The sequence below is a fragment of the Danio rerio genome, chromosome 24, assembly GCF_052040795.2.
Source record: "Danio rerio strain M-AB ecotype USA chromosome 24, GRCz13ab, whole genome shotgun sequence".
Taxonomy (NCBI): domain Eukaryota; kingdom Metazoa; phylum Chordata; class Actinopteri; order Cypriniformes; family Danionidae; genus Danio; species Danio rerio.
Window position 1 is genome coordinate 27923342 of NC_141044.1, and position 26780 is coordinate 27950121.

Sequence of the window (26780 nt, forward strand, 5' to 3'; positions counted from 1 at the left end):
CTTTTTTTTTTTTTTTTTTGCCATAAAGAATATTTAATTCATGTGTAAATGCTAAACTGAGAGCAGAGTCAAACTGATTTACTGTCAATTTAAATGGATAGTTCAGCCGAAAAAAAGTGAAAATTACCTTACTATTTACTCTCTTAAGCCGTATTGAAGAGTATTTTTCAGCTGAACACATAAAAAAAAGAAGATATTTTGCAAAATGCTGCTTGTGTAACCCTGCTGGTCCAACACCACCCAACCCGCTGGAATCGAACCAGTGACTTTCCGCATGGTAGTCGGTTGCTCTACCAAGAAGGCTAAACACCATGGCCTCTAGCATCTGTAGCTAAAGTACCTATTTTTAGAGGTCAGAAGAGTGAGATGTACCTCCATAGCAATTAATTAGCTAGCCTCTGCTACACTCACCACCCCAAACCTAACTCCCAGCCAGGGTCACGGCACCAATGTAACTCCAATGGTGCTACAAAACCTAACTCGCTCTGAGCTGGGATCGAACCAGCGACTTTACGCATGGGAGTCGGTTGCTTTTTTAGAGGTCAAAAGAGTGAGGTTTACCTGTATAGAACTTGACTAGCTGGCCTCTGCTACACTGACCCACCTAAACCTCACTCCCATTCGGGTCACGGCACCAATTAAACATCGCACCACATAACCCGCTCTGACTTTCCACATGGGAGTCGGTTGCTCTACCAAGGAGGCTAAAGATCATGGCTTCTAGCATCTTTTGCTAGAGCATCTTTATTTGGTACCATTCATGTCCATAAAAAAAAAACAATTACTCAACGAGTGGCCAGCTAACAACATTTTTCAATATATCTTCTATTTTGCTCAACAGAAAAAAGAAACTCAAACAGGTTTGGATTACGCGAAGGACAAGTAAATGATGACAATTGAAATTTGTTGGTGAACTATCTCTCTTTAACATCATCCAATAGACAGTCTTAAAGTTTGAGTAAATATTCTGAATGTACGAAAAATCTAAACCTATAACATCACCCTTAATTTATAGAAAGAAACTTAATCTTCGTATTTTGAGCACTTATTAGCAGCAGTCAGAAACATTCAGCTCCAAAATCACAACAAAAATGAAAAGGAAGCAATATTAAAAAGTAACACATTTCCAGTGAAAACAAAACAAACACAAATGACATTTATTTTATGTATTTAATAATCCTTGTTATTACTGTGAACAGCCAAGAATCGAATGTTCTAAAACTCTTCGTATATAACAGCGAATATGCACTGTACATGAGAAGCTACTAAAATCTACCACTCACCGTGGGCTCTGGTTTTGCGTTCTTAACAGTGAACAGTATCTTAATACGCTTCAAGGAAGGGTAAATGTACAGAACAAGAGGAGAAAACAATTTAAATGACAGAAAATGAAAACCTTTCATTTGGATTTTGTTCATAAATATAACACTGATGGCCTCATCTTGTACGAAGCTCGCCACTGTGTATGGTGATTCAATTTTAGTACATTTAATGTGAACGCTCTTTAAAAAAAACAGTCTTAAAGCATTGATTAAATATGAGGAAAAAGCAAATAATACAAACACTGATGCTTTACAATGAACCATGTTTTCCAGCATAATAAAAATATTGTGAGAAATGAAACAGGATTTAGTAAAAGGACGTTTACTGATTTATATAATCGACGTGTGCAGGTCTTTTGAATCACCAACTGTGACGTACACAAGACCTTTAGTTTCGGAAAAAACACAAACACATCCCTGAGCGTCCAGAATGTGATATGTGAGGTCAGTCGATCATCTAAACTGTTAAAAAAAATAAAATAAAAAAAAGACACCGTTGGTCAGGGAGATCTCGGAGGAAGAGGCGAAAGGTGACGTTCATGCATATATGACTTGTGGCAGGCATATATCAGGCCAAAAACAGACCCGATCATGCATTTGGCTAGAAGGCGAATACCACACTTAACAAAAAATAATCAAAAATAAAAGTAATATATGAAAGGCCCTGAATAAAACATTTAGATTAATGGTGTCTGGGAATACACAGAAGAAAGAATGTTGGTAAATAGTAAGCATGTGACCAAAGGAAATTAGTTTGGATTGTTCATCTATAAAAGGAAAATTTGCAGTGAATTTATACACCCTCAGATGACATTTTATTCTTCAGTAGAACATTAAAGAACACTTAAAAAAAATATTCAAAGATGAACTGGATTTACCCTAATTTAAGTGATTGCAAACTATTTATTTGGACTTAATTTAAACAAATTAAGTTGAAGTCTATTAAATTACTTTTTTTTTTATTCAACACATTTAAATTGGTTGCAACAGTTTCTCAGACATCATGTTTTTCAGTGAAGATTTTAAGCTGAAACTGTGATGATTGGTGATGCATAAAATGCAAGTCGGCCAGCACTGCAAAAATGCTTTTCTTATCGAGACATTTGGATTAGAAACAAGACAAAAAATATGTAAAAATTCTTAAATCAATCAAGCAAAACATGGTCCTGTTTTAAGATGTAATCTGCCAAAATTAAGTCAGTGTTTTGTAAACCCAAGCAAAATAATCTCGTTTTTCCATTCAACATACGATTATTTTGCTTGTTTTAAAGAAAAACTCTTAATTTTAACATATTCTTTCTTAGAACAAGACCCACAGTATGTGTTTTGCTTGTCTAGAAAACTAATCTTGCTTTAAAAATTTTAAGATATTTGGACTAGAAATGAGAAAAGAAAATCTAATTTTGCAGTTTGAGAGCCAAGGAAACACAAAAGAAAATAAAACAAATAAGTTCTGAATCAAAATGGTCAGTCTATGAACAAACATGAACAATTTTAAATATTATTAACTTTAGTCCAAAGTCTAATCTAACAGCTTATGGAGGTCGCAAAATGGTGGTTGTGCTTATACTGAATGTGAAAACTATTTATTTTATTTTTTTTAAAAGGTATCACTTTATTTTGATGGTCTCTTTAACGCATTTTGTTGAATTTAAGTTCCATTGCATCTACATGCTGACTAAATCTCAATAGATTATAAGTAGACTGTTAGGTTGGGGTTAGGGCTAATGTAAGCTGGCATGTACATGCAAAGTTTCTTATAGTCAGTTAAATGTCTGTTGAAGGAGCAGTATCAACAAATATTAAGCAGACAGTCTACTAATACTCAAACGGACCATCAAAATAAAGTGTTACCCTTTTTAAAATCCTCAATTGATTTTCTATTGAAGTGGCATACATCTTAAGCTGAGGGTAAGTAAATTAAACACAATTTTAATTTAAGGGTGAACTATCACTTTAAGAAAGGCCCAAAAAAAAAACTAACAATATCAATTCCCAAAGGATTCAAGCCATTTTTTCTACAGTGTGAAGAAGGTTATCTGGTGTTTGGCACATGCTGTAACAAAAACAGGTTAGTACTACACACATAAAGTAACAGCTATTCCATTTTCGCCTCCCTTATCTGGAGGCATCAAACCGTTATTTATTCATTTATCAAATTAATATTATTACTGCACACCAGCCAGTGCTGGAGTGTGAAAGATTTATCATACGGAATCAGTTCCCTGAACCATCAACACATTACAAACCTAAAACTCATGTCTTCAGTCGAAGCAGATGAAGAGAATTTAAAACCAAGAAAACAAGCTACGTAATATATAAAAGGCACACACAGAAGGAAAGTGGATCTCAAAAAAAAAAAAAAAAGGCATCATGCTTTGAAAAGATGAATTAATAAAGTAATATTAGGATATCAAAAGAAAATGTTGTATAAAATGTACAAGAAAGCTGAGATGAAGGGTTAGACCACATCCGAAATCACCCCAAAAAATCGTAGAAATTTAGAAAACATCGACCCAGCGGGGAAACCCAGATCGTTCGAGAACCTTCTCCTGACCAAACAAACAAACAATACGGTGAGTAGGAGAGAGAGCAAATAGACACAAAATACTTTCTGTGAACGTCTCCCGGCTGCTCTCTGGTTTTAGTGTCTGGTGTGGTTTGTATGCAGCGCTAAACGCAGGTTTCAGGAGCGGGTTTTGATCGCGTACCGTTTACTGCCGCCGCTCGTGGCGTTTTTTTGTGAAGTTGGAACAGGGCTGTAAGTTTATTGCGAGATGCACTCGGCAGTCTTGCGCGTGGAGGCAGGGCTGTAAAATGAGCGGGTCATGCGGGAGCCGTGGGGTCACCAGTAAAACGAGCGGGACAGGAAGTTAGCGGCCGTGTTTAGCCAGCTCACGCCATCCTGAACAGAGCCCAGGCGCGTCACTGCCTTGTGCTGCTCCTGAGACGGGCTCTCATCCTCCGGCAGATAATCCGGCAAATTCAGATTCTGCTCCACAACCACGTCCGAGTCTTCCTGGAATGGGATTACAAGCTGGAAGAAGGAAAGAGAATGATGGGAACAATGAGGCATATTATTTCAATATAAATATATAGAGAACATTATATATATATATATATATATATATAAATAAAATTATTATTTAGTACGTATAAATATAATGTATGAAAAAAGCAAGCTAACCATCTGAATAAACATGATATGATGTTAAAAAGTTCAAATCTCAATTATTTTGAAGGTAAAAGATTAAAATAAAACTAAAAGGAAATTGAGATACAATAAAGAATGCATACACAATGTTTTGGGCAAAGGGATTACCAGGGATCATTAAAATGTTGAAAGGTCTGATATATCTGGTTCTGGCTTCGTATAGGTGCTGACATGGAGGGTGGAAAACTGTATAATATGCTGGATTGTCTTTGCTAGATTTCAGCATGACTGCATAGTTGAGAGCCAGTTTCAATCTTCTGTTTTAAAGTGACATTTCTCCAGCTACAACAGTGATAAGAGTCCACTCTTATTACCTTCACACATTCGGTGTATTGGTTTGAAACTATGATTCAATTTTTTTGCAGCATCACAAAAATAGACACTTTAATGCATTAAATATCAGTTATAGAATTTAAAAAAAAAACATAAAAAGATCTGAAAAACACAAAGTATTAAAATAAACAAATAAAGGTCATTGTTATTATTATTAATATTAATTATTATAACAACAACAAATCAGTTTAATTGAAAAATAAAAAATACTATTAACCTTTAATTCCTATTCATTTAGATTTAACATTTTGTTCTTAATGAAAATAATTTTGTATTATTGTTGATTATCATTATTGTTATTTATTTATTAGGTTCTATTTTAAATAGTAGTAGTAATTATAATATTAATAATAATGAAGTTATTATTGTTGTTGATTTTCATTATAAAAATTATTATTATTATTATTAAGTTCTATATTAAATAGAAATAATTAAGTTATTCATCGTGCACCAATTGTTTTTGTTTGAAACTTAATAAAATATTTAACATTTCATTAACATGTTTACAAAAATATTGTCCAATAAAAATACATTTCCATAATTATTTTTGTTTTTAATAACAATAATACCTTTTCTGCTTTTATAGTTAAATACTTGTGTAATTTTTTTAATTTAACATTTTATTAAAATGTTTTAGTATAAAAAGATGACCAGATAATAAAAACAATTACATTTTTTTTAATTGTGATTAATCTTCCACTCATTTACAGAAAAAAAAACAAGTTTAGTGTGAAATGTCATCATTTCTAGTTCTTCCATTCAGCACGTTAATTCTTAGTCAATTGTGCCACCTGCTGGTCAATAATGAAAGTGTATGATGAAGAGGTTTCCAAAGGTGCTGTTCTGCAGCCACTACAGGTCACAACTGCACTGCTGCAGGTACAGATCGCCCTTCCAATTCAACTAGAGAGGACACATCTCTCCTCAATTACCAGACTCTGTGCATGTACGTGCGTGCAAGGCCCTTTGACTTTTTCAGAGGCAAGGTGACATCCTAAATGATCATGTGATGAGGGGAATAAGAGTAACTCTTAGCAGGGTTTAGCCATCAGACAGACAGAATCATATCCAACATCGTCAGCTACAGGAAGTGCAGTTTGAGTCAAATGGATAACTAATCTACACTGAACAGTGTATCTTTCTTGTGTGTGTGTTTGGTTATGGTCAGTGTTTGTTTGTTTGACTGACCTCTGCTCCATCTTCCCCTTTCACAACCTGCTGTGCCTTCATGACTTTGGTTGAAGCTATAGCAGTTCCCAAGGCCTAAAGAAAAGAAAATATAAAGAAAAAACAAATGAGGAAAAGGAGTTTCTGATTTTAAAGCTTTAAAGCTAGCATGTTTAGAAATGTGTAGAAAAAAATATCTTTCCTTTAAACAGAAATTGGGGAAAAAATACTTAAAATTGAAATTTACCAAGAGGGCGAACACATTTTATGTTCATTCTTATATAAATCATTATTTGAAATGTAAAAATGGTTTAAATAAAATAAAATAGATGATTATAATGAAATCAATTTTTAATTCTCAGATTTGTTCTTCTAAATGGACAGTGTTCGATTGGGAACTGACCTCTGCCTTCAGGTCTGAGCGGATTCTGACCACGCATCTCTTCACGGCCATCTGAAAGGTAAAACTGATGACTCCTTTAATCTTCAGCAGAGCCTCCTCACAAAGACTCCTCCGAGACTGACAAAGAAAACCCAGAGATAGAAGTCACATTGAGCCAAAACCAAATCTCTTAACGCTCCATTACAAAGCAATTGTCTGTGCTTACCGAATCATCAAGCCCATCAATCTGAAGCACCACAGTTTTGGCCCGTTTGTTGGTTGCGCCCAGGAAGAACTGGGCTTTTCTTCTACAGGAGGCTCCGGCTTCTGCCTGTTCAGCCTCTGCACTGCTGGAGTTCTGCAGGATCTCGTAGATCTCAGAGGCCAGCAGCTTGGTTTCTCCTGGAGACGTGCCTCTGTACAAATACATCACAAACATTAGCCTTCATACACTTCAGTTGTGATGTATGGAAGAGTGTTTTCAGGTTCAAACCTCTACTTATTTGAATTGAGAAATAACTCCGTAGCCGTTTATGATCACTGTTAAGTGACACCACATATTTATTCAAACTGTCAGTATCGGTGAAATGGTTCAAATATTTCAACTTATTTTATAATGATTCTAAAAATGTTCTCAGATGCCAAACAAAGCATTTAAATGTTTACATTGATTATTTTTATTTTTTACATCTTAAAAATAAACATTACAAAACGTAAGTTTGCAATCTTTCTCACGTTTGCAGATCCAGTATGAGAAGGAGCCGCTATGTCAAGCCTGATGTTGATAGCCAGGAAAAGTGCACATTTGCAGCATTTGTTAACAGACCACGGGATCAATCACAGAATCATTGATGCAAGTATAGAGAAAACCCGATGCGAGCCCATCGAGTAACTAGTTGAAAAACAACTCTCTCGCCCACCAATCTGGGAACTCCCCTGCTGAAAAATCCAGCTTAAACCAGCCTAGGCTGGTTGGCTGGTTTTAAAAGGGTTTTGGCCATTTCCAGGCTGGTTTCCAGCCATTGGTCTTAGCTGGTCAGGCTGGAAAATGGCCAGCTAAATCCAGCTAAAACCAGCTTGACCACCCTGGTTTAAGCTGGACATAGCTGATTTTGACTGGGCTACCAGCCTGGCTAGGCTGGTCAAGCTGGTTTTAGCTGGTCATCTCCCAGCCTGACCAGCTAAGACCAGGCTGGAAATGACTGGAAACCAGCCTGGAAATGTCCAAAACCCCTCTAAAACCAGCCTGGTCGACCAGCTAAAACCAGCCAACCAGCCTAGGCTGGTTTAAGCTGTTTTTTTCAGTAGGGTCCCATTACTTTCATTCAGAAAATTAACAGAAACATATGAAGCGAGTCATATTAACCAATTAAATCGTTAACTTTTTCTTAAATGTGACCAACTCATACTACTAATGAATTTATTGTGAAGATTATATCAAGCACTTACTCAATAATGCAGATGTATTTTATCTAATTAGTTTATTTTATCAAGTTTATTTAATCTTCATCTATATGATCGTTTATACATCGTTTTCATTTAAGATATTTTATTTCTGATTGAGTCTATTTGATCTATTATAATTTGTATAATTATAATTTAATTTGGTTTCATTATCAAAATAAATAAATAAAAACTTTATAAACATATGATTAGATATTTAATAACAAAAATATAAAATTGTTGGCATTTTCTAGTTTTTTTTTTGCAATATCTTGTTTGAATTTAAATGTATTATTTTTCTATACCTAAAGATGTCTGGTGAATGAAGACTTATTTTAATGAATGGAACTGTTAAATAAAACCCTTTTGTTTAAAATGCACCAAAAAATATTGTCTATATACACTGTATGTGGAAATTATTCTTAACGCTTCACTTTTTCCACATTTTTTATGTTACAGCCTTATTTAAAAAATGATTAAATTAATTTATTTCCTCAAAATTCTACACACAATACCCCATAATGACAATGAGAAAAAAAATACTTTTTGAAATTGTTGTAAATTTATTGGAGAAAAAAAAACAAACAAAAAAAAAAAAAAATCACATGTATATCAGTATTCACAGCCTTTGCCATGAAACTCTAAATTAAGCTCAGGTACATTCCGTTTCCACTGATAACCCGATGGTCACTCTGTCTGAGCTCCAGCATTCTTCTGTGGAAAGAAGTGGACGTTACAGAAGGACATCCATCTGTACGTAAATGACCTGTATGGTAGAGTGGCCAGACAGAAGGCACTTCCCACCTGGAATTTGCCAAAAGGCATCTGAAGGGCTTTCAGACCATAAGAAACAAAATTCTCTGGTCTAATAAAACTAAAATTTAACTCTTTGGAGTGAATGCCTGGCGTTACATTTAGAGAAAACCAGGCACCCCTTATCACCAGGCTAATACCATCCCTACAGTGAAGCATGGTGGTGGCAGCATCATGCAATGGGGATGTTTTTCAGCTGAAGGAACTGGAAGACTAGTCAGGATAGAGCGAAAGATGAATGCAGGGATCTACAGAGACATCCTGAATGAAAACCTGCTTCAGATTGCTCTTGGAGCAGGCTAGTTGCAAAGTATAAATCTTCATAGTAAATTAATTTAGCGTAATTTAGCCTGCTTTCATGCAATTGAGTCAAGGCTAAATTCAGCCAGGATAGCCTTAAAATCCCAACTTAATCCCTTATCTTACTTTTGTGTGTGTGATATGGAGTTTATTGATTAAATTTTTATACTGATAAAACGCATACATACACATACTGTATACATACACCCATATACATAATCCTTCATGCTTAGTCCCTGATTTATTAGGGGTCCCCACAGCAGAATGAACCACCAATTACCTTTCCAGCCGCACACATATAAATATATAATTAAATCATCAATCCTAAATAAATTCCTATATAAATCAATCGTATGGCTTATTATGACAATTAAGCACCAATGTTTTTACAACTGATGAAAGATGAACCGCTGTCTATCTGTCCATCCGAGATTAGACATGGATATAAACATCCCTATCGTGATTTTCAACAGTACCACAGCACACTGAGTGTACATTACTACCATTTAGTTGTTCTCTTTTAATATCCGATAGAGGGTTTTGAACCAGAAACTGAGTTTATTAAATGGCCACAGTTGATGAACAAAAAAAAAATTATTGAGCAAACTATGCTCATCTAAAAGAGCATGTATTGTGCATTTCAGTGCTTGTCAGTGCTGATACGTGAAAAGGTCAGCACTCCAGAAGACACGGAGATATGAGACGGAGGGCAATCTGACAGCATGAGGTCGCAGAAAAGTCAGCCTGATGGAGCTTGAACCAACTAACCTTTAATACTGCTACAATACTCTAATTCATCTAAAGCTGTGCGATTAGTATGGCTTAACATGGCGATTATGCATAAATCGAGTCTGGAAATTAAAAGATTTCTGGAGGAACATGCAAATGAAAATGTACAATTTCTAATCATACATTATCAGAGGCATTACAGATGCAAATGTGACGCACTAAACATCTGCAGACAAGTTAAATGGCACATTTTTAATGCAAGACCACACAAATTAATTAAAACAAATGAATCTGAAGCTGCTATGAGAGAAACACAAGTCAATTTGTGAACAAGAACTGAAAAACGATAACTTTATACATCCAAAAATATATATTTAAAGCTTTTTGGTGCTGCAAATTTACTCCAGTTTTACTCAGGAGAAGGTGGTTGAGCTTCACAAAATAAAGAGTGGCTATAAGAAAAAATGCAAAAACACTGAAAATGTCCACCATCAGAGCAATAATTTCTGACCCAACTGTGTTTTAAATCAGAAGAATGTGTTTCCAACTACTGCAGTGGGCAGTAGTCTGTTTTGTCATTTCACAGAGGAACCAGAACTAGAATAAAGCCAGGTTTATGTTCTATTATCTCAGCACTCTCACCAGAGAGGGATTTACTCATCCAAATACAGTAAAGCTGCAACCTACTCAGTAGGTACTGCATTTGAATTTAAATGTACTTCTCGGCTGTTAGAAAAAGTACGTTCTATACAGTATAAATGTCAGTAGTATAAATAGTATGAATAGTTGCTTCACTCCTATTTATGACTTCTCTCGCTGTGTATCATGGGATAGTGTAGCGTTCATCCAATGCACACTTCAGAATCTCGCTGGAAGTAGTAGGTCATCCGTTTACACATTCTGTTTTTCGAATTTTATGAATTCAAACATACTACTTGACTTGCATACTGTTTGAGCATGCTATATAGTATGGAATAGTATGCAATTTCGGACACAGCATATGTTTGATAATCTGATAATCCATATTGTTTGCAAATATTTTTGAAATACAACAAAATGACTGCTGGCTTATTTGTGTTCCCACTTGACTTTCGTTTTTCTCTTGCCAATGCTAATTCTACATGACAATTCAGAAACTCCCTCAAACTTGAACACTATGAGAAGTGTTGTGTAAAACACACCAAACAAACTAGCCTGACAGCCCAATGGCTGACCGTCAGATTGGTGTGTCTTGGCCTTAAAGAGATGGTTCACCCAAAAATTAAATCTCGGTCTTCATGTCCGTTCACTTTCTCAAAACCTGTTTGAGTTTCTTTCTTCTGTTGAATGAAAAATGCTGGTTGATGGTACCCATTGACCCCCATAGTAGGAGAAAACTACAATGGAAGTCAATTAGTTCCATCAACCAGCATTTTTCTAAATAACTACTTCTGTGTTCTATAGACCTTTTTCTTAGATCGAAAAATTACCCATTATGCTTTGCGCGCAAGGAGAATGCTAAGAACTTCCGGTCGGCAGCTGATGCGTATAAATGGTCACATATGGACATTTTTGAAACGATAGTTTTAATCTATTTTACCTGCTTTTATCATCTCTGAACTAATACAGTTGTTGATCTGCACCACCTCTTGGACTGATTATTAAAAAAATGTGATCTAATAGGACTGAAATCAACTGCTGTGAGGCATTTTCCCCTCGTTGTTGGACGGCATCTTAATCTGTTTAAATGAAGCCTCGTCATCGCTAAAGTCAACAGTTTCTCTTTCTTTCAAATATATAACCAACCCAAACAAATGTACTTCACCAAAATGTATGGCACACAGACACGCGTAGCCTGTACTGTCCCACTGACACACTGATTTAATAACTGTGACAAAGTGAAATTAAGGTGACAACTTGAAATGACAGAAAAACACAAGCCCTGGTAAATCCTGCACACTAAATGAAACATAAACGGCTTGCGATTAGATTGAACAGCAAATCAGCCAGCAGAGTATCAATAACAGACTTGTATTGGTCATTTTTGCATGACATACCTGTTAAGTTTCATGCCAGTAATCTAGGGCCTCATGTATCAACGCTGTGTATACACAAAAACTTTGCGTGCACCAGGTTTTACGCTCATGTTTGGATTTTATCAACGATGAAATAAACATGGGAATGTGCGTTGGTCCACGCCAACTTCATGCCTGGCGTACATGCATTTCTTGTGTGTGTCTGTTTTACTTCCATTGACGTTAAAATGCACACTACAACGTGTCTTTGAGCCATGCAATGGCAGCTGTAAGAGACGGGTTCATCCGCATGTCTAGCAGGTATACAAGGTTTCCATACCATGCAGTTGACCAGCCAAACATTAAAGCGCAATTTGCAGCGGTCGCCGGTATGCCCAATGTAATCGGAGCAATCTACTGCACACACATTGCTATAAAGGCACCATCTGAAGATGAATTTGCATACGTGAATCAGAAACATTTCCATTCAATGAATGTGCAAATAAAATAAGATGCACAGACTTATTAATGATTCCTTCTTGTCTTCCTCGTGTTGAAGAGTAGGCAAAATCTGATATGTAGCGGGGGAAAAAAGAAGAATGAGTTAATCAGACGCTGGATTCGAACCGAGTTCATGCTTGAACGTGTCAGAACATATTGCCATTCATTTTACGAGCTACGCCACTCACGCTGTTAAAGGCACTACAAAATGTTACACCTTTACATCGCACTATTTCTTTTTGAATCCACTTAGTGTGATGTTAAGACCCAACTGTGTCATCAGCTAAACTCTCCCACCTTTTGTTATAAATTCCGGAGAACAAACTTGCAAATTACACCGTTTTTCTCCGGTCTACCTCCGAAAGCAGCACCTCCAATTCACATTCTGTTCAAAGTTTGCTTGCTTTCGCCATTGCTTTTTTATTGGGTTGCCAAATTAGAGTCATTAGCATATTCATATGGGGGAGGAGGCAGGGAGGGGTTTTGCACTCGTGCATGTTGTCCTCAGTTTCATGTTCATTCGGATTTACAAAGAGAATTTACGTTTGATTCGGCGTACGCAGTGCTTCATACATCTGAATTTTTTTACTGCGTACGCACATTTATAGCTTTGTAGGTACGCAAAGTTATAATATGATTTCAATGCAAGTCTTCGTACATGAGACCCCTGGTGTGCTCTATGATGCAGTCAAGTATTGCGTGTGTGTGTTGTGAAGAACCGCTAAGCTAACAGGTCAGGCACGCACGCACGCACACACGCACGCACGCACGCACACATGCACGCAAGTTCTGGCGGCAGACACGTGAACAAGGAGAATGTTTTTCTCTCAGGCGTGAACCACATCTGACAGATTAACGGCTTTAACACACATTTTTCAAAGTTGTGTGTCACAAAAACACACGTGATCCATTAAAAACACTATTGTAACCCATTTTTGGAGCGCAAATTACCAGTTGTGAACACTGTTAACGGAAGTTCTTAGCATTCTACCGGAAGACACTATTCGCTATGGCACCCTCCATGCAGCAGCCAAGAAAAAGGTCTATAGAATCTCATAAAGAAGAGTAAATGAAAAGCTAATCGCTTAAAAAACAAAAATCTGCAAAAATAAAAAAAAAATAAAAACTCGAATAATTTTTAAAATAGTTTTAAAGTGAGAAGTTTGAAACTTTGATGTATTTGAACAAACTTTGTATTTGAACAAACTTTTATGTATTTGAAGAATTTTGAGAGGAAAAAGATTTTACCAAGCATTCCATTAATATTGGAGGGCTCTGTATATTAACATACAACTGTATATTAATGTACAACTTCATCAGATCTTTGGGTGAACAAGGGCCTGAAATCTCTTCAATTTGACTTTTAAAAAAAGAGAACAGATTTGTAAACACGTAAGCGAGAGTAAATGACCACAAAATGTTTATTTTTAGGTCAACAAAGCAATTTGTAAGCATTAGCATAGCTTGTTTGTGAGCTCTGCCTTGTCATGAGGGGTGATGAAGGATTCCTTTACTTCCTCCAGCCATAAGATTTCACAGACTGGGGCGATGCACGACCTCTACCCAAAGTCACGGTGCCGCAAATAGTGACGGGCAGCTTGTGGAACTGCAGGGCACTCCTTGATGGCATCTGAGCAAACCAAAGCGACTGGTGAATTGAAGGAGGCGGGCAGAGAGTCGCCCTGAGAGAAGGATACGCTGCTCTCTGCCAACCATTGGCACTTCTGTCGGTGCGGCTCCATGTAAACAGAAGCCACTCGCCGTCTAAAAGCCTGCAGACTTTCGCACTCCAAATAAGGCCGAACTGTGGCAAATATACACACGAACGTGGATCCTGTGCTTCTATACTTAGCCTCTGGGGTGTCAAAAACAAGCAGTTGTATGAATATTTAAAGCATCAGTTTCCATCTACATAAGAGCTGTTTGACATGAGGTAAAAGAAACACTGAGTCTGGAATGTTCTCAGGGATTATCCAACAAGTGCAGGCAAGGAGGATTTCTTTTCTGCACCAAGACAAATGTGCCTTGCCACTATTTATTATAAATTACTCTATTACATGGTGATAGTGATGATGACGACTCTAAAAACACTGTATCAACAGTTATATTTTAAGTAATATTAAATAGTTATATAATAATACTAATGGTGACAATAATAAAAAAGTAATATGAATAGAGTATTTATTGTTTTATTAGCATTATTTAAATAACAGTACATAAATTAAACAGTAATTTAATATTACTTATAATTGTTCTTTAAGAAATTAACTTATAAACATTTATTACTATTTATTATAATTTTTAAATGTATAAGTATTAATTTTTGCTCAGCACCATTAAAAATGTATTAAAATAGACTAACTGAAAAAAAATTAAATATGAAAAAAAAAATGATTACGGTTTTTTGTAGCAAAATGGTAACAATTTTAATAACAAATATTGCAAGTATTTTTTTTTTATTTAATGCCATGTCAGCAACAAAGGCTATTGTCATGGCAAGAACATTTCAATAATAAATATACAATTAAAGTCAACAAACAAATGAATACATAAATTAAATAAATTTTTTAGAGCTGAAACATTTTTCATAGTTTCACTTTGCTAAAAATATCCTTTATTTAAAAAAAAAAAGTCTTTTGGAATAATTAAAAGCAGGACATTCCAGTGAGGGGCCAATCACACCGAATGTGCATTTACGTTCCAAAAACGCGAGTCACACCTCACTGCCTTTTTTTTTCACAAGAACAAAAGCAGCGATGTGTGTTTTTTTAATGTCGCTAGGCAATGACTAGATCAGATGGGTATTGTTTGAGAGTGTTGCTGTTGATACTAATATAATTTTAATAATTAACAATATTGTGATATTCAAGGTTTGCAAAGCCATACAGCTCTGGATGATTCAAAACAGCAACCACAAGTCTCCTCCATCTTCAAACGTATTCGCTGTTGTCTTGACAACACAAACACTGCAGGCACCTCAACGGAAACCCCGGCTCTGCTTTCCTTTGATTGGAGAATGAAAACGATGCAACTAACATAACACACTTTTTCCGCTCAGAGTTGACTTTTTACAACCGCTCTTAACGCAAAAAGCGTGTTCGGTGTGATCGCCCGTAAAATGTGTTTTACTTTGAGAGAAATTGAGCAGTACAAACATTGAGTAAGGTCTTTACCTTTGAGCAAAATAGCATGGGTTAATCTTGTGTCCAATACAACATCTGGTAAAAATCCCCTGATCAAATTTTGTCTTAAAACTCTAGATATCAGGTTGTATTTTATCATTTTCCAATGCATTCCACTCTACTTGCCACTTATTTAAAGTGTAAACATGATAAAAGGTCTCATCTCTGAAGGAGTTTGGCTCATTTTCACCAAATGCTTCAAAGCGTCTAGTAACAAATATTACATTTAATTCAATAAATTTTATTGTAATTCTAGAGGTTTCCCCCCACACTCCAGAGACATGTGCTATAGGTGAAAAATTCACTAAATTGACCGTAGTGTATATGTGTGTATGGATGTTTCCCAGTACTGAGCTGCAGCTGGAAGGGCATCAGCTGTGCAAAACATATGCTGGATAAGATGGGGGTTCATTCCCCTGATAAATAAAGGGACTAAGTCGAAGGAAAATGAATGAACGAAAGAGTAAGAACAAGAAACCCAGCATTTTTTCTGCACAGAAAAAAAAGTCATAATGCTGTCAACTGGCCCCAAACACTGGCCATTAGCTCATCCTTTCTCTTCATGGTGTAACAGATGTCATCTCCCTGCTTAAAAGGTACACATATATGAACTGCTCATAATAAACTGCATACAGATTGACCAATAAGGAAAGTGAAGTCTCATCAGTGGTACAGCTACCTCTGACATCAAAGACTGACCTCTGCTGGACATGAGCCCTCAACAGGCAAAACAAATGCAATTGTGCACTAAAAAGAAGTCAGGTTGCTTGACGATTCACATTAAGCTTGCATCATCAGACCCGTTTAGCATCAAAACAAAGAAATCTGCATCTGACAGGACGACCTTCTCAAATCTGCCCAGCACACACATTCACTAAAGCTGCAGGATGAGGGGTTTGTTTTCTGCAGGAAAGTGCAAAGCGAGCTCGTGTTGGCTTCATGTTTTGTGGCAGTGACTTACTTCTGCATGACGTTCTGCAGGCTCAGCATCATTCCCAGCTCGCCCTTCATCTTCTCCCGGTTGGCACGGCATTCTGCCAGGTAACGCACCGCCTGTAGGACACAAAGCCATTCAGGGTCATGCAGGGCCATTACAGAGACACACCGCTGAGATAACAAAGCTGATAAATGAACCTTAAGAATTACTCGGTCAGAGTTAAAGAGAAAGCGCTGTTCAGATTTTCTCCATATTTTTCCACAGGTTTGAGGGCCTTCTCAAGCATGACTGAAAATCAGGGGTTCAAAACTGAAAGGAACTTTTAAATGAACATTCCAACTTTTTTGAAAATAGGCTCATTGTACAAGCCTTCGCGTAAATAGAGTTTTGCCATTTTTTTATTAATTCACTTTTTTATTATTTAAAGAACATTTATCTTAGCTTAGCATAAATCATTGAATCAGATTAGACCATTAGCATCTCATTCAAAATGATCAAAGTCTTTAAGTAAGCAGTAAAGGTCTAATCTCTAAATTAATCAGTTTTTTTTGCCAATTTACATTCATTTCCATTTGACAGTCTCTGCACCAGCTGGTCTGTGGACCTTAATAGTGAAACAAACCAAGATGCATGGAAAGCAGTTCTGGATAGGGTTTATTCCTCATCAATATGCACGCCACTGCCTCATTGAGTGTAAAGTGGTTTACCGAGTAAACTGGTCGAAATGTAGACTCGCACAGATCGACCCAACTATTGATTCAGAGTGTGATAGGTGTCATTCAGCTTTAGGAACTCGTATGTTAAGGACATGCCCAGCTGTTTCCTCATTTTATGATTCATTATTTCTCTCTCTTTCAGCAATTACTTCTATAGATATACCACCATCATCTATTATTGGCCTCTTAATTATACATGCCTGATAATTATACACGAGCCATTTTTTAAAGTTTGCAGCCATCCTAATTTTCCTTGATAGGTGTGTATTTTTATTAAACTGGAAAAACCTTCAGCCACCCTTGCATGTACAGTGGCTAAAAAATGTTTTGTATTTTGTGAAACTAGAGAAGATTAGATACTTCCTTCAAAGACATAACAGAACATTTGTCAAAATTTGGAATGCCTGGAATAGCTGGATCTAGACTGATCACCCTTGCTTGCTCTTGACAATAATAATACATCAGTTTGTAATCTTTCATTACTCGATTGTAACATTGAGATTGTTGCATAAATGTAGACATCTGCCCTGCATTATTTGTGTTATTTAGTTTTATTTTATTTTATTTTATTTTTTCATGCATTTAATAATTTTTTAAAATTATTATTTCGATAAGGGTTGTTTGATATGTTTGTAAAAATGTAAACTAAATCATGAGCAAAGAGTTTTGCTAATTTTCCTTTTTACAGCTTGACTCTTCTGTAGTTACATTGTGTACTAAGAAATGATACAGCAGGCACAATGATATTAAATATGGCCCAGTAAATCATCAATATAACCATGGTCACATTGAAAGTTGCATGAGCTGGGGTCTATTTTCAAGCGCTGTAACATTGCGCCTGTTGCAGCCATGGTAAGGCAGGGAATAATTAACAAACTCATTCATTCATTTTCTTTTCGGCTTAGTCCCTTTATCAATTTAGGGTCGCCACAGCGGAACGAACCCCCAACTTATCCAGCATATGTTTTACGCAGCGGATGCCCTTCCAGCCGCAACCCATCTCTGGGAAACATCCATACACACTCATTCACATACATACACTACAGACAATTTAGCCTATACCAATTCACATGTACCACATGTCTTTGGACTGTGGGGTAAACCAGAGCACCTGGAGGAAATAAAAGTATTGTTTCTAGACATACAGGCCAAGTAAATAGCAACTTTTCATTTTATAGATTCACATTGGTCTTAGTATATGGTGTAACTACAGAAGTGTCACCTTTTAAAAATAATAATAAAATGTTTGGTCATTTTTAAATGAGATGCTAATGGTCTAATCTGATTCAATGATCTATGCTAAGCTAAGCTAAAAGTGCTCCTGCCAGACCGGGAGATCGGCTGAATGGATTCAAAAATCAATAACTGTTTGAGACATGCTAGAGTAGTTTTTTTAGACTTGTGTTTGTTGAGCATTAGTTAAGACAATGTTAGCACCAGTTAGCTTTAATTGTGAAGAAAAAAAATGGATCATTTGGAGCCTTTGTCATCTAATTTCATCTTCCGGGTTTAAAATAATTTTTGGGGCTGTATTTAATATTAAATAATTTTTGGGGCTGTATCTCCTAAATGTGACAGATGTGGTGGGACAGAAGGAACTTTGGGACATTTATTTTGGTTTTATCCTGTTCTTTATGAGTTTTGGTCCAGCATTATTTATAGTTTTCCAGTGCTTATGAAACCAAAATCAAACTTGACTACAATTTGGCTATTCTAATATAATGGACACCTTTCCATTAGCCCAACAGCAAGCCCTGATGGTTGGCATGGTTACAACTAAAAAGATGATCTTACTTAATTGGAAATCTCCAAAGGCTACCAGTTATAAGAGATGGTTGAATGAGCTGTTTTATGTCATTTAAATGGAACAACCACGTCTTGAAACTTCATATATATATATATATATATATATATATATATATATATATATATATATATATATATATATATATATATATATATATATATATATATATATATATATATATATATATATATATATATATATAAATATATAAAAGAGCCACATATGCATCTCATGATAGACAAAAATAAAGCACACATCAGTCATTACATGGAGAAAATATGAATAGGTCACTAATGAAATGAGGGAATCTGTGACATGAATCATGTACTGTGGTCACCTTCATAAAACTTTGCAAAGAAACCTTCCTAAAAACTGAACGCAGTGATCTCAACTTTTGTGTCGAATGTAATGTATGCACGTTTCCACCCCATTTTGTGCATATGTCTTGTTTATAAATGAGACCCCAGATGTCTTTGTGTTGAAGAGGAAGAGGAAACACTTTACCATTCCTGTGTCTCTTTGACTAAGCTGTGACAGTATTGGACAGCAGGTGGCAGTCATGTGAACTGTTTGGACAGATGCATGGAGATTGAGTGATCGTTGAATTACGTGCAGGAAATGATGCAGATAATAACAATAATAATAATAACAATAACAACAACTTTAAAAATGTATTTAAGCCAATAACATCCCAATGACAAACCAACTGCTCATAATTTGCAACTGCTTATATTTGTAATTTGTAAAAATAAAATACATAAGCAAGAATATCACTACTACTACTTCTACTACTACAACAACTAATAATAATAATAATAATAATAATAATAATAATAATGATAATAATAATAATAAGAGAAAACCTTTATTATAATATTGAATATAGATTTATATATTAATAATAATTGTCAATTGCAAAATAAAACTAATATCATCAAAATGGCAAAAAAGAATTTTTACAGCGTTTTCAATTATAGAATTAGTTAGGAAAATACTCTAATATCAAAATATTTTGTAATATTATTACATTAATTGTTAATAATAATAATAATAATAATAATAATAATAATAATAATAATAATAATAGTAATAATAATAATAGTAATAATAATAACAATGCTTTTATTAATCACATAATAGCAATAATAGTAATAAAATTAAACCTATTGTATAACTCAGCATCTATTAATTTATTTACAAATATAGTATTGTTATTATAATACAATATTTCATTTAAAAGGCATAATAAAAAAAATTCAAACGACTATTAATACACTTCCTAAATACAAAAGCCACCTAATATCATTCGAAAAGGAATAATTTATCATACAGTACAATTTATCATTTTATAATACAGAATTTCTATAAAAAAAATATTATAACTTGTGAATTTACATTTCAGGATATGCACAAGTCTTGAATGACCAGTTCAACTCATCTGTTTTTAAGATAAGTTTACTTTTAGTACTGGGTTCACCTCAAACATTTTTACTGCAATTATTAATCATATTTAATAATAGTTAAAAACATTATCAACAATCACTATTTTACCTAATACCTTTATTATTATTATTATTATTATTATTATTATTAACATCATCATCATTATTTGTAAATATAGCAGGTTGCAGTCATGCGAGTTATCTAGCCAGCCATCTGAGTGAGATGTGAGTGCTGTGATTGACTGATACAAATACTTTGAAATAAAATAAGTGACTTCTCAGAAGCATCTTAACAATTTTGTTAGCACAATACTGACATACCAAAAATATGTAACAACACAGCAAAACCTTCATGTTGGAACAACATCATCATGTTCCCGATTTTAACCTTTATATACTCTTAGGGCTGGGCGGTATGGGCAAAAAATAATCATATCTCCGTATTTTTAGGAAGAATGCCGGTATACGATATATATCCGGTATTTTCCCATAAATGGTTACTTAAGAGTAAAAGCCTTTATTAAAACTTTATTAAACGGTTCTTGAGCAAAATATAATTCAAACACAGGGGTTTCCCTCCCTGTTATTATACTCATTATAATCATCATTTTTATATTGTTATTTGTTGAAAGAGTAGCTAACAGCGAGATATTAAAATAGAAAAATAAATGTTTGGTAGACAAATGTATGTTTTTTTTATTTTACTTTTTTTTCTTTTTTAAGTTTTAATAATCGGTTAAAACCCCCAACTGTTTGTACACTAGGTGCACACACACAAATCAAATCATGTCTTCCAGTTAAGGGGCTAAATTAAATAAATCAATTAAACTGAATAATAAATAAATAAATAAATAAAAATAAATACAATGACTAGAATATTATTGGAATCGAAGTCAATATGCAATAACAGACCAAAACGCAGAGCTAAATGTGTTATAACGTAAATGTAAAGAAGAGAGCGTCGTGTAATAAATACTGAACATGAGGTGGTTTCACTTTCAAAATGCAGTATAAATCCGTCCCATTTTGGCGTTTTAATTCTGTTGAACACATTCAGGTGCTGCTCGTCAATTTGACAAGGCTTCTATATTCGTTCGTGCTGTCAACTGCAGAAGAAATGATCGATAAAAGGCAATAAAATGACAGCTGTAGGCACTGTGCGACGCATGTGCACGCAAGGGGGAGTCAGATTTTAAACAACATCGGCACTGCATGTTCCTCAATGTCAAGACAGTGATTGGTCGTTCTTGAATGATTCGTTCGTTCATTTTTAACAAATCTTTTGTATGACTCAGGGAGTGAATCATTCATTTGCGCATGCGCTCATTTGTGCAAGTGGAGCTCACGTGCTACCTTGTAGAGCTCTGTTTCGCACAGAATGCGCACGTGTGGACTCAAACCATATCGAATGAAAGACATTGGATAATCCTGCATCGTGTTGGGGAATCATATTGATATATCTCCAGAACTCAATATAACGCCCAGCCCTATATACTCTTAAACATATTAGCACACACAAGTCAGGAATCTGTGCAAGTGTGTGGATGTTTCCCAGTGTCAGGTTGCAGCTTTAAGGGTATACGCTGCATAAACAAAGCTTTGTTTGCCAAACAAAGTTGGCGGCTCATTCCACTGTGGCAACCCCTGCTTAATAAAGGGACTAAGCCAAAAAGTAAATGAATGAATGAATGAATAAATGAATGAATGTTAATTGCAAGTACAGAAGTCAACATTTAAAGTGGATAAAAAAAGATTATCCTAAAAAATTGTTCTAAGACAAGAACAGGTGTTTTTAATAGTTTAAGAACTTTAGACTAATTAAAAGTTGATTCAAATAAAATTTCAACTACTGTAGGTTTTTTTTTTTTGCAAAACCTTTTTGTTTCTGGGATTGTGACCTCACAAACGCTACATTTGCATAAACCACGCCCCCCGGTGAGACATTTACTTCATTGTGCCCTAGGTGGATAGCTAAGCAGAACACCCTGAGCCAACTAACCAATTACATTTTTCTGAGGAAGGGGCTTCATAAAACCAAAAATTTTAATCAATTTACACCCCATAAGCATAAGGATGTCTTGAAAAATAGCTGATTGACCACCCATTTAACAGCAAATAGACCTTACCAAGAGTGCGGAGTAGACGACTTGAGGATTGGGATGGTCGAGAAAGAGGATGAGGCCGGAGAAGCAGCCCTGATCTTCAACTATAACTCTCCTGTTGAGGGGGTCGGCAGCTAAGTCCCTCAGCTGATTCACCACAGCCAAGGCATCAGGCTCCCCGCTCATGCTGCTCCCACTCCAAGGGCCATGCACAGAAAACACACCGCTCCAAGCTGAGGTAGATAAAAAATATTAATATTATAAAACAGCTTGATTTATTTCTGTAAACAAGAAGAGTTTTCATTCATGACAGATCACACATTAAAATCTGTCTTAAAAAATACAAGTTAGTATAAACTGGTTTGCCTGAAGCATTCATATGATGTGGTTTTTTCGATGAAGATAATAATAATAATGATGATAAACATATTTTTAATGAAAGCCTTAAAATCAAATGTCTGATAATGGTGATATTAGAAATAATAGCAATAAACTGGATTGCTTTAAAATTAGGATTATATATAAATATATTGGAAAAAGATAATAAAGTACAAATATATACTCTTTCATTGTTGTCATATGTACACTATAGGGTGGGGCGATTAATTGAAAAGTAATCAAAATCGACCTTCAGAACCTATAATCAATCTAATTTTTCCTGGTCAATATTTTCAATTACTTTTCATAGTAATTTTTAGATTGTTCTTTTTAGGCAGTGTGTGTTTTAATTTTAGCTGTTCAACACTTTTTTTTAATAAATATTTATAGTTAGTAGTGCATGTTTCCTTCAGTTAATAAGTAATGCACCCTTCATTTAAAATAGCATATTTACTGACATTAATTGAACATGTGATTTCCAAATCAGCCCAAATCGGCAAGCCCTAGCGCACTAGCAGTCATGTTTTTCCATATCTTCAGTTTTTATGAAGCGTTCAGGCAATACATTTTGAAAACAGTTTTTGCAGCTTAAATCAATTTAAAAACATTGCAATATAAACAAAATTATATATGTATTCACAGGATTTATCTAACTCCAGTTCGCCTCCATAGAATATTTCCCAATTGTTCTCAGTTATGTTTCAAATGTAAGATAAACATTGGCACAGTGATGCATGTATTTTGCTATGTGACAAAATCAAAATGTACAGGAAAGAGATTCACAAAATTATTTTTTTTAAAATGGAAAAACGTTTGCTTTGCCCCCCCCAAAGATTTACCTTCTGAATTAAGTACAGTGAAGTACAGTGGAGATGTGTCTTGATTGTAATGTAGAATGTGTATTTGATTTTTGCATATACTTGGCCAAAAAATGTATATTAATATTATTAATATTATTATTATTATTGTCAACTGCTCAAATACCTTCAGTCAATATGTGGCCTAGTCAGGCGAGCACACTTCTAACACACTGTTAATCCAAACAGTCAACTTTATCAAATGAAATGACGAGTGTAGTTATCTCAAAATTGACTGGAAATTAATTCTACTTACTTGAAAGGAGTTTTGAACTCAACTTTGAAGGCAATGAGTTAATCAAATACCTCATTACTTAAATGGAGTAAATTCACAGTACTCAGACTAGTTTAACTTAAATGGTTTGTTGCAATGGGTTTGCTTAAACGGTGTGAGTTGTCTTAACTTATTGGGTTTTACAGTACTCGGTTGGTTTGAATTCTCTTCATTTATTGGGTTTTACTGTGCTCAAATTGCTTCATTTACCTAAATGGATTAAGTTCACAGTATTCATTATGATTAGTTTTTTTAACTTAAATGGTTTGTTGCAATTGGTTTCCTCAAACAGTTTGAGTTACCATAACTTTATGGGTTTTACAGTGCACTAAAAAAAATTACCTACGATTAACATCAGAGTTCTGAGGTGTTCTGCCGCATTTGTTCCTCCCTCTGGAATTTTCTTGAGGGCACACAGTGACTCTGTCTTTCTAAATTTGGTTTTATAATTTAATTTTATTTCTGGCTTTACTTTCAAACATTTGTATGCATTTGAATGTCGAACATAAATTGCTGTGCTTGTTGTCATGAGATACCACTACCACTGTTGCGATGTTGAAAATAATTCTTAAAATAAATAAATAAATAAATAAGCGCTAACTTTTTTCAGGATTCTGTGATGATAGAAAGTTGAATAACAGCCTTCTAAAGAAATATAGTTTTTAGTAACATTATAAATTATTTACTGTCATTTTACCCAATTTAATGTCATTAAAATATGCAATTTTTAAAAAGTTTTTTTAAGTGCAACTTGTCATTATTTTACCATTTAGACAATTCATTACATTACACTAATAATTAAATACACATTGTCAACAAAATCTCTCACTGCTCGTCCAAAAACATTAACCAACACAAAACTGATATTAACTAAAGTGCTCATGACATTAAAATGAGTTCTGAAAGATCACGTGACATTGAAGTCTGGAGCAAAGATTAAATTAAGCTTTATCATCATAAGTATAAATGACATGTCATTATATAAAAAATAAAATGACAATTGCAGTATTTCACAAATTTACTTTTACATATTTAAAAAAGTGCATCATTACGTACAACAGAACTTTAACAACACTAAACATTTGACTTTATCGCCAATATTTTTGCTTGACGTCATTAATCAACACACATTTGTTTTCGTGCGTCCTTTCCAATCGATTGACCGCTGATCTTTAAACACGTGGCTTGTTATTGGCTTTGCTGGTGAACTGAGTGACCCATAATGGTCATGATGTCTGATTCACCCAGTACAACACAGCTAAGCGAGGCCTTTAAACGGGCCTGTGCTGCTAACCGGCTAACATTAACACGGCATCATCAAGACAATGACAATCCGAGCTTCCATACGAGACACAATTAAGACTATAAAAACAAACTTTGGCGTTCGTTCCCCATTCATATTTAGACCACAAAACATCAATACACGTGAATATTATTGTATTTCTATGAACAATAACAATGCTATAAGACAGAAAGAGAATGTATTATCTGTTTCCATCAGAACACACGTAAATATGTGCTATCGTCTGCTAGTAAATGTTTAGTCGGTGTGTTTAGGTTTGAAGTGATTGTCTCTATCTAGTTAACCTTGTGTGTGTTGTGACAGTGAGTGTTGTCCACGCATAACCTTACAGCAAACACGCCCAGGACGCTCCTCGCTTCGGATGATTCCTGTCCAGTTGCTGGATCCAAAACCACCGACAAATCAACTGCTGACGGAAACCAGACTGGATATGAGGACGACAGTAAACGAAGTTAAAATTGTGTGTGACCAACTGTTCTGGTCCGGTTTATTTGGCCATTATCTGCGGAGCTTTTTTAGCAGACCGTGTAACACTTCCTGAATTTAGACCAGCTGATTGGAGGAGGTGAGGTATGACGTCGTGCGGTTTTACCTAATCAGAAGGGGTTTTACTAAAGTATACATTATTTTTCATTATAAAGCTAAAAATAAGAATAGCATGGGTATATATATATATATATATATATATATATATATATATATATATATATATATATATATATATATATATATATATATATATATATATATATATAATAAAAAAGTATAATGCATTTGTATTATTTAATATGAAAAATTAACGATACACAATATGTGAAAAATACAGTACTACACAATGCTACAATGCGTAAAAATATTGTACTGTTAGATGCATATAGATGAATGCTTATATTATTTTAGTACTATTTTAATCAAATAAATATGTATATTTGCAATAGATTCAATACATTAAAAAATAAGTATATATGCTTGTCATTTCATTCATTTCTTCATTTATTTTCTTTTCCACTTATATACATATTAAGTCATAGTATTAGTCGTAATATTAGTTGTATAATCTTTTATTAGTCGTATTAGTATTAGTTAGTAATATTAGTTCATATTCTTTTCAACAATAGATACAATGCATTAAAATAATAAGTATATATGCCTGTCATTTCATTAATTTCTTAATTCATTTTCTTTTCAGCTTAGTCTCTTTATTAATCTAGGGTCGCCACAGCAGAATGAACCGCCAACTTCCAGCATATGTTTTTAGACAGCAGATGCCCATCCAGCCGCGACCCATCACTAGGAAACATCCACACCTACTCATTCACACACACACTACGGACAATTTTAGCATACCCATTTCACCTGTACCACGTCTTTGAACTTGTGGGGGGAAACCCACGCAAACACAGGGAGAACATGCAAGCTCCACACAGAAATGCCAACTGACTCAGCCGAGACTCGAACCAGCAACCTTCTTGCTGTGAGGGGAACATGCTACCCACTGCGCCACCGCGTCGCCTGCCTGTCATTTCATTTTGTCATTAAATTTAATGACATAACATTTTGTTTATTCATTCATTCCTTCATTTT

The 26780-nt window shown here is 34.9% G+C and overlaps 1 protein-coding gene across 1 annotated transcript; it reads right to left on the minus strand.

The window, feature by feature from the left end:
* Positions 1-3423: 3423 nt before the first annotated feature.
* armc1 (armadillo repeat containing 1) lies at positions 3424-25689 on the minus strand. Its single transcript, NM_001008609.1, is given in 7 exon segments — positions 3424-4359; positions 6058-6132; positions 6440-6556; positions 6645-6834; positions 16342-16433; positions 22409-22617; positions 25526-25689. Coding segments are annotated over 6 exon segments (828 nt in total). The 5' UTR covers positions 22571-22617; positions 25526-25689; the 3' UTR covers positions 3424-4167.
* Positions 25690-26780: the final 1091 nt, after the last annotated feature.